Source organism: Chiloscyllium plagiosum, chromosome 18 (genome assembly GCF_004010195.1).
Source record: "Chiloscyllium plagiosum isolate BGI_BamShark_2017 chromosome 18, ASM401019v2, whole genome shotgun sequence".
Taxonomy (NCBI): domain Eukaryota; kingdom Metazoa; phylum Chordata; class Chondrichthyes; order Orectolobiformes; family Hemiscylliidae; genus Chiloscyllium; species Chiloscyllium plagiosum.
In genome coordinates this window covers 19,465,282-19,480,598 of record NC_057727.1, presented here as the reverse complement: position 1 = coordinate 19,480,598, position 15,317 = coordinate 19,465,282, and the positions used below count along the sequence as shown (strand labels likewise).

General features: G+C 40.1%; 1 protein-coding gene across 1 annotated transcript; it reads right to left on the bottom strand.

Annotated features, from left to right (window-relative positions):
- Positions 1–255: 255 nt before the first annotated feature.
- Positions 256–2,089, bottom strand: si:dkey-42i9.4 (uncharacterized protein LOC492503 homolog). Its single transcript, XM_043707885.1, has 2 exons — positions 1,472–2,089; positions 256–1,143 (listed from the first exon to the last, which is right to left on the bottom strand). The coding sequence occupies exons 1-2, from the start codon at positions 1,614–1,616 to the stop codon at positions 800–802; spliced, it is 489 nt and encodes a 162-aa protein (XP_043563820.1). The 5' UTR covers positions 1,617–2,089; the 3' UTR covers positions 256–799.
- Between the last annotated feature and the right edge of the window lie 13,228 nt (positions 2,090–15,317).

The following is a 15,317-nucleotide window of genomic DNA, read 5'->3' as shown; positions in this document are numbered from 1 at the left end:
ATCAGAATAAAGTGAAGGAAATATTTTTCTCCCTTACTATCTTGAATGCATCCATTGCTGTCCATTGCTTTTGTGTCTTCTTGATTCTACTGTTGTAATTCATCTATTTTGTGATACATGTGATTATCAAACAGAAAAACTAACAATGTGATTTGACACTTTTTACTTGCAGCTAATATTAGATTATCATAATTGATATTTTTATGGTTTCACTATTCTATAGTTTGAAAAAAAACACTTTTTAAAAATGGGACATTAGGTGGAACAAAGTACTTTTATTATTTAGGAAAAAAATGTACAGTACTGTTCCTGTAACATACCTAAATGAGAAACAAAAGGAACGTCAAATTCAGTAAACTGTACCGTACAATTGCTCAGTGGTCAACATATATTTCCTCTAAACTCAGAGGTCACATTTATGATGACCAGTTTAAAAAAAAGTCTTTCAGTACCAATTCAAAGACTGTGTGGATGTTTTACAAAATCAGTTCATAGTCATTAAAAGACATCCTGAACACATCATATGGATTCATTTTGATGTTTTATTACAAACAGCCATGGCTTATTCTTAAAATATAAATCTGTAAAACACAATTATCCACTGACTGTACATGTTTTTACAATATACAATCCAGGAATTTAATGTGGTGCAAAAACAGTTTTGCATATAGCCACTGGCCACATCAAACAAAGGTTTTGGCAGTCGCACTACTAAAAGTTAACTAGGGATTAACATTTCACTACATTATCAAAGGGGCCTGCATATTGTACAATAACAGTTGTATGTGTAAATGAATTATTAACTCGAAACAGTCATCATGTAACTCTTAGAGGGACTTGATCTGCCAATTCTAAATTCATCCTTGCAACTTATCATACTATCCAAGGGGGAGATACCGCTGCTGGGAACGTTTTCGTAAAGAACGCAAATTGATCCATCTTCACCTATTCGGTAGGACACCTCGAACGGGTCGACCCACAGAGTCAATTCACTTGGCAAAAGTTGAAAAAGTTGTTGGCTGCTGAGTCCGATGATGTTGGACGCCCTTGCTATCAGAGGATCCATTTTGTGGTTGATCCTAATGCATCGGTATCCTGACCCTTTGCAAGGCATGTGGGGGAACCAATGGTGTCTGTAGTGTTCTGTCAAACAAAGACAACAAACGTTAAATTCAAATGACCTGCAAAATTCGCTTTGCTTTTCTTTCACAGCGTTGCTGTTTGTGAATCTGAATTCACCCAACTGCGCTTTCTCTTTTCCTCTGTAGATGGGGGAGGGGAGGGAAATAAATAAGGGGGAAACACAACTTCAAAAATATTCTTTTCCACGATGGGAAAAATTTCGATTCTCTGCACATTTCTTTGGCGTTTAATGAATTTTTTTCGCCATTGACTTGTTTCATGTGGCGCTAGCCCAGAAATTAAAAAAAAATTGAATGCTTCCCATTTTAATACCTGCTTTCACTCTCACCTGCTAAAGATTTCTCCAACGACTCGCTGAAATGTTGGAGCTGCTCATCAGAAATAAGCCCTGTCGTCCTCAACAATCTGGTAATAAAACCCACGGCAGTTGTGATTTCAGTTTTCATTTTGATCAACTCTACTCCAGGACTCATCGGCTGACCCAAAAGATAAAACGATGTTTCCGCTTTTATTTCTGAACCAAGGTTATTTATTTTAGGGGGAAAAAAGATCGAAACAAAAATCTCGACGTTGGAAACTTTCAAGAAAAAGTACAAAACGAATTTTTTTGAACGTGTTTTGTTTACAGTTCACCAGATCCTGGGCCCAAAACAAAACCCTTTGGTCTTTTTCTTTTCTTTTGTTCCGTTCAAGGCGACGAATTCGACTTTTCTGATTTTTTTTTCTTCTCTGATCACAAAGGCATGCGGGGAGTCTCTTCGGTGGTTTTTTTTTTGTTGTTTTCACTTTTGTTTTGTTATGATAGGATTTGGCTAAAGGAAAAACATTGTTTTTTTAACCAAGTCGACGAAGGCTGTGAAGAGATGAAGAGACATCAAACAAGACGCGACCCGCGGCCAATCCTCAGCGACACAAACCCCTCGCACCAAGAGCTGTAAACATCGCCAGCACCGCCCCTCTGTGACCTCACACACGACGCCTCACAGCCAATCGAATCACCAGGTTTACTAACGTCAAAATGGATCATTTGCATATAATTAACGGCACCGCGTTTATTTGCCCCACCCTATCGTTGTCTCCGCCCCTCCTCCAGAATCCCCGCCCCTTTCTACAGTGCGAAAGTGAAAGATACCCCAAATTCTTTCCAGCTGAACAGCCCAACTTCCAGTTTTCCCCCCAAAACATTGTATTTATCTCGAAAAGAGGACTACTTTCAGAACCTATTGCAACATTTTAAAACAAAATTTGACGTTTTTCCAGAAACGAAATGTTCAAAGTTTCATGTTTGCCTTAATGTTTGCATTTAGCTTTAGAAATTTTGGGGAGTCTTCAAGCAAATATCACTTGAAATTCCACTCCTGACGTCTTGGATCCGTCAAGATTACAAAGATCCCTTAGGGGTCAACAATTCCTTGAACAACTACTCTCATTGCATCGGAGGGTCCTTGGGACATGTCCCATGCATGTGCACACCCTCGATCCCACACTTAAACAGTACCATCTCAGTCTATCTCAAGGTTGTCTTCATCCAAAGTTTCATTTCATTCTTGATTTACTCAGCACTTTTAAATAAAAGGTCTGTAGTATCGCAAGCTTCAACAATTAAGTTTCAGTACATGAGAAGTAGCAGGCATCACTGGGGCATTTTTGAGGTTAAGAGCTTTCTGGCTAGCACAAATGCAGTCACCTCACAACTGAAATACATGCAAAAGAGGGAGGGAGGGAGGGACCACAGATGATCAACTGACACTGAAGATGGTGCATCTGTCCCCTCAGAACAAGTATTCGAATCTAGATGGAGATCTAAGTGGTCATTCAGACAAGGAGTACAACTAGAGATATATGCATGGAACCACAATTGGCTCAGTATATAGTGATTATGAATAATGATAAAATAGACAGGCAGCTGAAAATATGAATCCAGGGCTATTTGTTGCCTCTCTGGTGTTCGGGTCAAGGATGTATCCAAATGTCGGCAGAGCACTTTAAGCAAAGAAGTGAAGACCCAGCAGATCTGGTGCTCATTTGTATCAACAAGGTGGATAGAATGAGAGATATATGCTGCAGTCAGACATTGAGAAGCTTCATAGGAAATTAGCAAGCAGGATATCAAAAGGGGTAAAGCAGGTTACTCCCAGTATCACACAGAATAGGATGATCGAGTGATTAATATGTGAATGGGAAGATCATGCACAAGGAATGGTTTTAGATTCTTGGAGGGTTCCTGTGCAGACTGGATGGGTTACACTAAAATAAAGCTAGGAATTATTTCCTTGTTGGATGACATGTTAGTACTGTTGAGAAGGATTTAAACTAACTTGGCAAGAGTGTGGGAACCAGCAGCTGATCCGAGAGAGGAATGCCAAGGTGCAAAGAGTATTGGTTGAGGCTGATAATACTAAAGTAGGAAATAGTATGGTATTAGGTATGGTCAGCACAATAGGGAAAATAACAAAATAGGAATTAAGGTGTGAATATGTGACATTCACATGGACCTAAGATTGGTTAGTTGCAGACATAGATAGCCACATTGAACTATAATGTTGCAGTAACAATGGAGTCCTTGCTCAAAGAAGTGGTGGGAATTAAGTATACCTGGAGTTAAGGTATTCAGGAAAACTAGGAAAGAAAGAAAATGTGGTGTGGTAGTAGTAGTGATAAAGGAGCACATTGCAGTGCTAGTTAGATAAAATGCCTAGGAAGGGTCAAGGACAGAATTTATTTTGTCATAGCTCAGAGACAAAAATTGTACAATTACCTTTCTTGGTGTTTCTATGGGCCATCAATTAATGGGAAAAGGTAAAGAAACAAATTTGCAAGGAAATTATAGTCAACTGCAAAAATTATAGGATAATTGTAATGGGGAACTTTAATCTAGTCCCATATGCCAGCACATATTTGAATAGAGAATGGGTAGTAGTGATGTAAAGGGCTGAGAGATAAGAGTGCCTTTAATGACAAAACGCAAGATGCTGAATATTTTAATAATCACTATCTCAGCCTGTCTTGCAACCATCAATGATTTGTACACATATACATTCAGGTCCTTCTGCTCCTGCACACCATTTAAAATTGTACTGCTTACTTTATTTGTCTCTCTGCATTCTTAGTACTGAAATGAATCATTTCTCTACTTTAAATTACTGTACAAGAGTCTGAAAAGGCTGGGGCTGTTTTCCCTGGAGTGTCGGAAGCTGAGAGGTGACCTTATAGAGATTTATAAAACCATGAGTGGCATGGATAAGGTACAAGGTCTTTTCCCTGAGGTGGAGGTGTCCAGAACTTGGGAGCATAGATTTAAGGTTAGAGAGGAATGATATAAAAGGCACCTAAGGGGCAAATGTTTTCACAGAAGGTGGTGCGTATATGGAATGAAGTGGTGGAAGCTGGGACAATTACAACATTTAAAAGACATTTGGATGCATATATGAATAGGAAGGGTTTAGAGGGATGTAGGCCAATTGCTGGCAAATGGGACTAGATTAATTTAGGATATCTGGTCAATATGGATGATTTGGACCGAAGGGTCTATTTCCATGCTCTCTAACACTCCATATGCCATTGTCAGCCCATTCTATCAATTTGTCTTTCTCCTTTTCAAACTCCACACTATCTTCCTCATCGTTTACAACACTTCCAAGTTTTGAATCATCTCAAAACTTTGTACACCAGGGTACAAAGGTCATTAATAAATATCAGGAAGAGCAGGGAATTCGGTGCCAATTTGTCAGGAACTCCAACACAAACTATTATAGAGTCAAAGAGATGTACAGCACAGAAACAAACCTTTCACTCCAACTAGTCCATGCCAACCACATATCCCAACCCAATCTAGTGCCACCTGCCAGCACCCAGACCAAATCCCTCCAAACCCTTCCTATTCATATACCAATCTAAATGCCTTTTAAATGTTGCAATCGTATTAGTCTCCACCACTTCCTCTTGACAGCTCATTCCATACACGTACCACCCTCTGCATGAAAAGGTTGCTCCTTATGTCTCTTTTATATCTTTCCCCTCTCACCCTAAACCTATGCCCTCTAGTTCTGGACTCCCCCATCCTAGGGAAAATACTTTGTCTATTTATCCTATCCATGCCCCTCATGATTTTATAAACCTCTATAAGGTCACCCCTCAGCCTCTGACACTCCAGGGAAAACAGCCCCAAACTGTTCAGCCTCTCCCTATAGCTCAAATCCTCCAACCCTGGTAACATTCTTGTAAATCTTTTCTGAACCCTTTCATGTTTCACAACATCTTTCCGATAGGAAGGAGACCAGAATTGCAAAAGTGGCCTAACCAATGTGCTGTACATGACCTCCCAAGTCCTGTACTCAATACTCTGACCAATAAAGTCCTTACCACCTTTCTTAAACAGTGTCACCACGTTAGCCAATCTCCAGTCTTCCGGCACCTCACCTATGACTATCAATGATACAAGTATCTCAGTAAGAGGCCCAACAATCACTTCCCTAACCTCCCAAAGAGTTCTAGGGTACACCTGATCAGGTCTGGGGATTTATCAACTTTTTGCGTTTCAAGACATCCAGCACTTCCTCCTGTGTCATGTGAACATTTTTCAAGATGTCTCCGTCTATTTCCCTACATTCTATATCTTCCATGTCATTTTCCACAGTAAATTCTAATGCAAAATACTCATTTAGTGTCTCCTCTATTTTCTGCGGCTCCACACAAAGGCCGCTTCGCTGATCTTTGAGGGGCCCTATTCTCTCCCTAGTTACCCTTCTGTCCTTAATATACTTATAAAAATCCTTTGGATTCCCCTTAACTCTATTTGCCAAAGCTATCTCATGTCCCTTTTTTGCCCTCCTGATTTCCCTCTTAAGTATACCTACAGTTCAAAAAATGCCATTCCCACAACTCTTGTGTTTTCACTGCAATTTAGGTCAGCCAAATTTGTCTCCATACTGCTACTGTCTCTTTTATTCCAAGAGATTCAACTTTTTCATAAAGGTTTTGTATTACACTTTATCAAATACATTATGAAAGTCCATGTACACCACAAAGAGTCATACAGCACAGAAACTAGCCATCCCACTTGCCTGTGTTTGGCTCATATCCCTCTAAACTGTCCCTGTTCATGTATCTGTCCAAATGTCTTTTAAATGTTGTAACTTGTAATCTTCATTAAGATCAACAGCATTACTTTCATGAACACTCTGTTAACATACAAAAAAAATTAAGTTCATTGTTAAACATATTTGCCTTTAAAAAATTCATTTCTTGAATTAATCTGTATTTGGTGAAGTGATTATTAATTTTGCGTAAGTTTGCAGGTCTCACAAAAATAGGTGGAAGGCAAGTGGTGAGGATGACACAAAAGATTTGCAGAGTGACATAGATAGGTTAAGTGAGTGGGAAAAAAAACACATTAAGAACGGAATATAATGTGGGAAATGTGAGCTTATGCACTTTGGAAGGAAGAATCATAGAATCCCTGCAGTGTGGAAACAGGCCTTTCAGCCCAACAAGTCCATATTAACCCTCCAAAGAGTAACCCACCCCGACTACTCTATATTTACCTAATGCACCTAACCTACATAGCCCTGAATACTATGGGCAATTTAGCATGGCCAATTCGCCTAACCTGCACATCTTTGGATTGTGGGAGGAAACCCACGCAGACATGGGGAGAATGTGCAAACTCCACACAGTCAGTCACCCGAGGCTGGAATTGAACCCAGTTCCCTGGTGCTGTGAGGCAGCCGCACTGACCACTGAGCCACCATGCCACCCTGAAGAATAAAGGAACTGAATGTTATTCAAATTGTGGAAGACTGCAGAAAGGTACAAAACAGGTGAATTTGAGGCTCCTGATCCATGAATCATAGAAAGTGAATATCTATGTTCAGGGAAGTCATATTGAATTTAATTTCAAAGGGAGTGGAATATAAAAATAAGGAGGTTTTGCTAAATGTACAAAGGTGCTAGTCAGGCCACAGCTGGAACACTGTAAACAGTTTTATGCCCCTTATACAAGGAAAGATATACTTGTATTGGAGACAGTCAGAGAAGTACCATTAAGCTAATATCAGGTACGGAGGGACTGTCGTTTGAGAAGAGGTTGAGTGGTCCTGTACTCGTTGGAATATAGAATAATGGGAGATGATGGCTTTGAAACACTTCAGATCGAGATGAGGAGGAATTTCGTCTCAGCAAGTAGTGCTATGTCATGCTACATTGCCCGTAGTGTTAGGTGAAGGGGTAAATGTAGGGGAATGGGTCTGGGTGGGTTGCTCTTCGGAGGGTCAGTGTAGACTTGTTGGGCCAAAGGGCCTGTTTCCAAACTGTAAGTAATCTAATCGAAACAGGTAATCTAATCTAGTGAATCTATTGAATTCTTTATCACAGAAGGTTGTTGAGGCTGGGTCATTAAATATATTCAAGGCTGAAATAGCCAGATTTTAAAACAAGAAGGGAATCAAGGGTTATTCCAAAAGGGCAGGAATGTGGAGTTGAGAATTTTCAGATCAGTCAATTCTAAATGGCGTGCAGGAACAAAGGGACCTAAATGTGTATGTGTACAAATTATTGAAGGTTGCAAGACAGGCTGAGATAGCAATTATTAAAATATTCAGCATCTTGAGTTCTGTCAATAGGGGAGTAGAATACAAAAGCAGGGAAGTTATATTAAGCCTGTAGAAAACATTTGTTTGATCTCAGCATCCAGTTTGGGTATTGCAATTTAAACAGTAAATAAAGGCATTAGAAAGATTGTAGAAAATATTCATGAGAATGTTCCAGGGATCAGAAACTTCAGTTACATGGAGAGATTAGAAGAGTTGGGACTATTTTCCTTTAAGAAGAGGAGCTTGCAAGGAAATTTAGAATTAGAATTCCTATTGTGTGGAAACAGGCCCTTCAGCCCAACAAGTTCACACCGACCCTCCAAAGAGTATCCCACCCAGACACATTCCCCTACATTTACCCGTGACTCATGCACTTAACCTATACATCCGTGAACACGATGGACAATTTAGCACTGCCAATCACCTACCCTATACATCTTTAGATTGTGGGAGGAAACCCACGCAGACACGGGGAGAATGTGCAAACACCACATAGACAGTCGCCTGAGGCTGGAATCAAACCCAGGTCTCTGGAGTGTGAGGCAGCAATGCTAACCACTGAGCCACTATGCCACCCTCTATGTTTTATAGAGGTATTCAAACTCCTGAAGGGCTTAGACAGAATAGATAGGGAGAACTGTTACCATTGGTGGAAGGCTCAAGATCATGTGAACACAGATTTAATGTAGTTGTAAAATGAAGCAATGACATGAGGAAAATCTTTCTTACTTAGCAAGTGGCTAGAATTTGTAATTTGCCTGAGACTATGGTGGTAGCGATATTAACTATGATTTTCAAAAGGGAATTGAATTATTATGTGAAAGGGAAATATTTAAAGGACTACTGAACAAGGAAATGGCACTAGAATTGGTCCTCACCAAGCACAGTCATCGCTATATGAAAGGTCTTCCTCCTTCTGTGCTGAAACTATTCTATAGTCTATGAATCTTGTGCCTGAGCAAAATTAGTCTATTGAATCTAACCACAGAAAGATTTAGTGCCTTCAGGATGAAAGAGAAGGCAGTTGAAAAAAAGATTGCTGATTCAATGGACAGAGCTTCTATCATAGTCCTAAGACATTCTGATAAGGAAGAAAAAAGTTCAATTTATCAGCATGGTGTTAAATTATAATTGTAAATATGAACTATAAAATTTTAACTTCTGTCATCTGTTTGTATTCCCTGAGACCTTTCGTCGAAGAAAATGACTTGGAAGAAAGAACAAACTCTGAATTAAAATGGATGATGCAATCACTTGTGCAGAGTGAGGTATATCCAAGGGACTAATGTGGAACAAATGAAACTATCTGCACTGAAATTGTCACTTCATCTGGAGCCATTTTACAGAAACTAACTTTTGTTTAATAAGTTGAATTGAGTTTTTTGAAGAGTCACCATCACCTTTAAAAGGCCACTGTGCACCTGGACAGCATTGGTAATCTGGCATTCCCTCTTATTGGTAACATAATGGCACAGCAACCACAAAACCATGCTGCTACTGGCACGTAGCATCATGGTTGACACTCCCTCATACACACGGCTCCACTCTCTCACCCTTGAAGCTGTTTAATCACCAGGCCATACAGTTTACCTGTCCATAGCTATATCCCATCTAAACACCTTCTCTAAGTCACCACCACTCTGTACCCAAAGACCCACAGCCTGCCATTGTCCAGGAAAATCACATACAATTCCAAACATGAACTTCTATTTATGCCAGTGAGTGTACAGAAGAGAATTAAGAAAAGCTGCAGTTCACCCCCATGCTGCAAACCAAATCCTAATATTATGTCCAATGACAATCATACATTTCATGGTATTCCCATCTACTGGGACCAGGTGTCAGTCAGATACTGTCTGGTTGCAGCACCTGATACAGGTGAGCTCTGTCATATGCAAGGAGACTTTCCTCTTCCCCAAAGTCCTCCATCTTCTCCTTGGAAATTTGCTCCAAGCTTCTCAGGATTCAGCACATCACCTTGTTGTGTGTCCCAATTCTGCAGAGCCCATCATGCCACTGAATGATGCAGCACATTCTATCCAGACTATCCTGGTCCCCAGGTCCAAGCAATAGAACTGCATCTTTCATCATTCTTTCATCTCCTCCACTATGGTCCTGTTTGCAGCACGTGCACCAACTTGGCAAAGGTTTTACATCGGCTGAATGACCAATACATTCCAACAAAAAGGAGTGCCTGTTGCATCCAACTCCAATCAAGACTCAAATCAACAATTCAGTTTATCATTTAATTCCATAGCATCTGTAGTAACACTTACATGACACAGTCATAGAGATGTACAGCATGGAAACAGACCCTTCGCTCCAACTCATCCATGCCAACCGGATATCCAAACTACTCGGGTTCCATTTGCCAGCACTTGGCTATTATCCCTCTAAACCCTTCCTATTCATATACCCATCCAGATGCCTTTTAAATGTTGTAGTTGTACCAGCCTCCACCACTTCCTCTGCCAGCTCATTCCATACACACACTAACCTCTGCGTGAAAAAGTTACCCCTTAGGTCCCTTTTAAATCTTTCCCTTTTCATCCTAAACCTATGGCCTCTCGTCCTGGACTCCCCCACCCCAGGGAAAAGACCTTCAAGTGATGTTCATTTCCTCCCACTGCATCCTTGGAAGTTTCCTAAGTGATAGCACTCTTATAGCAAGCATTCACCTCATTTTAATTCATTGCTGCTAACTTCTTAATCATTGAGATGCCAATCTTAAAAATTGCAATGGTGCAAATCACCTTTGACCAGTATTTGAACCCAAAGTATGTTCACTCTCATGCGTTGCAAATGGATAAATAAATTATTGGAAATTAAAGGTAGCTGCAGTTTGCCAATGCATACCTCACGTAATTGCCCCTTCTGATACTGACTCTGTCCACCTTGGACATTGGCTAACCATTTTGTCATTGCAGTTATCATCTAGAGAATGAATGGATACTGTTAGACTGGGCTCCACCTGGTCACTAAATACACTGAAGAAGCCCATTTTATCTCACATTGCCCCAACAGCCCATTTCCATGTGGAGCCCACTACTTCAATCTTTGCCTCCAACTGTCCTCCTTCACATCTTTAAAATTTGGATGAAAGGATGAAGTTATGGTCACTGAATTTGCTGATGACATAAGAATAAGTATGAAAGTGAGTTGTGAAGAGAATGTAAGGAGCCTATAAGGCGATTATCGATAGGTTATCTTGAGGCAAAAATAGACATTACGGAAAAAGCTCACAGTTCTGGCAGCATCTGTGGTAAGAAATCAGAATTAATGTTTCAAATCGAGTGACTCTTCCTCAGAACAGTTACCTCTGATTTCTCTCCACAGATGCTGAGCTTTTCCAGCAATTTGACTTTTTGCCTCTAATTTACAGCATCTGCAGTTCTTTCAGTTTTTAGATAGGTTAACTTAGTGGACAAAGATCTGGCAAATGAAGTGCAATGGTGGAAAGTGTGAAATTCTCTATTTTGGCAGAAAGAAAAAAATGCACAATATGGTAAGAGGTCACATATCTCTGTGATGCAGAGAGATCTGGGGGTCCTAGTGCATGAATCACAGAATGTTAGTGTGCAGGTACAGCAAGTAGTCAGGAAAGCTAATAAAGTGCTATGTTTTATTGCAAAGGGAATCGAATGCAAGAGTAGGGAGGTTATGCTTCAGTTATACAGAGCATTGGTGAGACTGCATCTGAAGTACTATGTACAGTACTGATCACTGTATTTATGAACGTTAATGCATTGGAAGGAGTTCAGAGCAAGTTTACTAGACGATCATCTGGAATGAATTGATTGCCATATGTGAAAGGCTAGATAGATTAAGCCTGTACCCTCTGGAGTTTAGAAGAGTCAGAAGTGATGTAATTGAAACATGTAAGATTCTGAGAAAACTTGGCCAGGTGGATGTTGGATGTTTCATCTTGTGAGAATTAGAACTCAGAGTCATTGTTTAAAAATAAGGAGTCACCCATTTAAGATAGATGTGGATTTGTTTTCTCAGAGGGTTTCAGGTCTTTTGAGTTCCCTTCCTCTAAAGGCAGAATCTTTAAATACTTTTAAAACATAAGTAGATAGATTCTTGATTACCAAGGGGATGGAAGATTATCAGGGATATGCAAGAATACACAGTTGAGGTTAAAATCAGATCAGCCATGATCTTATTAAATGGTGGAGCAAGCTCGAAGGATTGACTGTTCCTTATCTGTATGTTTGTAATACAGGGTAAGCCACTTAAGAAACAATAATCCCAGTTCATAGACAGCCGACTGCTGCCAAACAAGAAATGTGCCTCAACATCTGGAAATTGTATAGAAAATGTGGCCCCTGATGTCAAGTTAGGCCACATTGGACTTCTCACACAATTTTTCCACAAGGTTTACCATAATCCATGTCCTTTTGGCCCTGTAAGGTTTTGTCCACTGAAACCGTCAAAATCAGCGTCACAAAACCATATCCTGTTGTAATTCACACTTGCATACGTGTACAATTTGAATATCAAAGATTGCTGGTGACTATTCGGCATGGAAAGATAATCAGACGTGAGAATATGCAAAGCATATTACAGTACACGAGGTCACTGACTTATGTACCTCTAACTTATGAATGCTCCTTATGAACGGAATTTCATACATGGGTGTAATTTTAAAGTTCTATATTTTATGTATATTTCTTGTATTTACAAATGGCTCATTTATATTGTCCTACATTGTGTTGCAACTTGCTTACAAACTGACTTGTGAATGTGCTGCAAAATGAAACCTGTTTGCAATCGTTGCTGCTTGTAAGCAGCAAAGAGCAGGAAAACAATTTTGTAACAAGAGCTAGAAGTCTTCCTTTCTCTCAGTTTCTGTTATCATCTCAGTGGACAGCATGACAAAACAAATTGGAGAAATACTCATTCACTGAAAATGCAAAGAGATCTACAAATTTCACCACTGCTGGGGTATGGGTCAACAATTAAACATCAGTGGTGTAAGATGAAAAATCTAATGTCTTGAGGTTACCTAGGACTGCTGTGGTTCTGTTCGCCGAGCTGGAAGGTTTTGTTGCAACCGTTTCGTCCCCTGTCTAGGTGACATCCTCAGTGCTTGGGAGCCTCCTGTGAAGCGCTTCTGTGGTGTTTCCTCCGGCATTTATAGTGGCCTGTCCCTGCCACTTCCGGTTGTCAGTTTCAGCTGTCCACTGTAGTGGCCGGTATATTGGGTCCAGGTCAACTACAGCGGACAGTTGAAACTGACAACCGGAAGCGGCAGGGACAGACCACTATAAACACCAGAGGAAACATCAAAGAAGCGCTTCGCAGGAGGCTCCCAAGCACTGATGATGTCGCCTAGCCAGGGGACGAAACGTTTGCAACAAAAACTTCCAGCTCGGCGAACAGAACCACAGCAACGAGCACCCGAGCTACAAATCTTCTCACAAACTTTGTTACCTAGGACTTTTAAACTGTGTAACCTTTATTCATCCTGTGTAGATTAAATAAATTCCTTATTTGAAACTTTTCACCTGTGATTGTACATGTATGTTTGTTGCGTTTTGTTATTTTCCTTGGGATTGCTAGGTAATAAAACTCTTGCTAGTTTCACTCAAGAAAGTAGTCTAGTAGGCACCTTAATTTTGATGAGTTTAACATTTAATTGAAGTGTGAAAACTGCATGCTAAAACAAATAAAATATTTGTTGCAACTGACAAAAAGGGGTTAAAAAGAGGGGAATTATCTCTCCTTACCAGGTTGTAACAATGAGTTAGCTGATCTCTGCTTAGACAACATGGTCGTAACATAAGGACAAAATCAACCAGGGTTGGTATCTCTAATTTCTATTAATTAAACCATACTTTAAACATATGTGTGGGTACCAGCCAAGTACAAGGTTATACTGTGATTGGGCTCCCACTGTCAAACAATCTGCTGATTCTTACACTTGAGGTTTGCAAATGTAAAACACCACCCAAGCATAATACTATTTGTGTGGATAGTCAGCACTTATGAAATTATAAGTTACTGATTTCAAGAGAAGCAAAAAAATCTCCAGGACAAAACTTGGAATTAACAAATATTTGAACTCTTTCTTGAAGTAATGATCACAACACTTCGATTTTTTTTCATACCTTTAAGCTGTTCACCAATAGAACCTAAAGATAAGGTACAATATATTTATTCATTGACAAATTGAAATTTTGAAATACCAATTTTATTAATTAGTATTTTATGTCTTGCAACAGAGCTTGCTAAAAGATGATAGATTACATTGTAAATACAATACTTCGAATGAATCTGCTCATTTTCTGAGGAGAAAAATAACAAGAGAAATCAAAACAAGTCTTTGCAATTTCAAATTTTCAAGTTTTCAAATTTCCACTGGGTGGGGCTTTATGTAATAAATAAATTTAAATAGTAAAAGTAATATTAATAATGATAATGACCAGCAAAAATGTCAGAAGAAATCATTGTATTTTAAGGCATACATATGGGATTAGATTAGATTACTTACAGTGTGGAAACAGGCCCTTCAGCCCAACAAGTCCACACCGACCCTCCGAAGAGCAACCCACCCAGACCCATTCCCCTACACCAAAAACGAGGGGCAATATAGCATGGCCAATTCACCTAACCTGCACATCTTTTGGACTGTGGGAGGAAACCGGAGCACCCGGAGGATACCCACGCAGACACGGGGAGAATGTGCAAATTCCACACAGACAGTTGCCCAAGGTGTGAATTGAACCCAGGTCTCTGGTGCTGTGAGGCAGCAGCGCTAACCACTGTGCCACCCACTTATTATACAGAATGATGATTAGTTATCTCATTTTTATCAATATTGCTGCCATTTTACATTTTCTTACAGTTAGAGACTTATAAAGTCATAGAGCTTTAATTCTACAGCTTTATAGCTACATCACTGCTGTGGTGTAGATTTTGCTCCAAGCAGCTACATCCAGTTCACTTTGACCAGATTCCATATTCCTCTCTTAAAATCGGCCTTCCCTAAATTCGGGACCTTTACTTGCATAAGACGATAGGACATAGGAACAGAAGTAGTCCATTTAAAGCTCTGGGTTCGTTCCACCATTCAAAGAGATCATGGCTGGTCTGATAATCCTCAACTTCACTTTCCTGCCTTTCCCCCATAACATCTTGATTTCCTTACTGTTTGAAAATCTACCTCAGCCTCAAATACACTTAATGATCCAGCCTCAACAGGCCTATAAGGCAAAGAATTTCACAGATTTGATCGGGTGTATAAGGTTCTAAAAGGAGAGGGCGAACAGCCAGAAATCGTGTTACATATTGGCACTAATGATATAGCTAGGAAAAGGATCGAGGATATAAAAGTGATTTCAGGGAGTTAGGATGGAAGCTGCAAAGCAGGATGAACAGAATAGTGTTCTCTAGTTTACTGCCGGTGCCACAAGATAGCGAGGCGAGGAACAGGGAGTGGGCGCAGCTTAACACGTGGCTACGCAGCTGGTGTAGGAGGGAGGGCTTCGGATATGTAGATAATTGGGATGCCTTCTGGGGAAGGTGGAACCTGTACAAGAAGGACGGGTTGCATCTGAACTGGAAGGGGACCAATGTCCT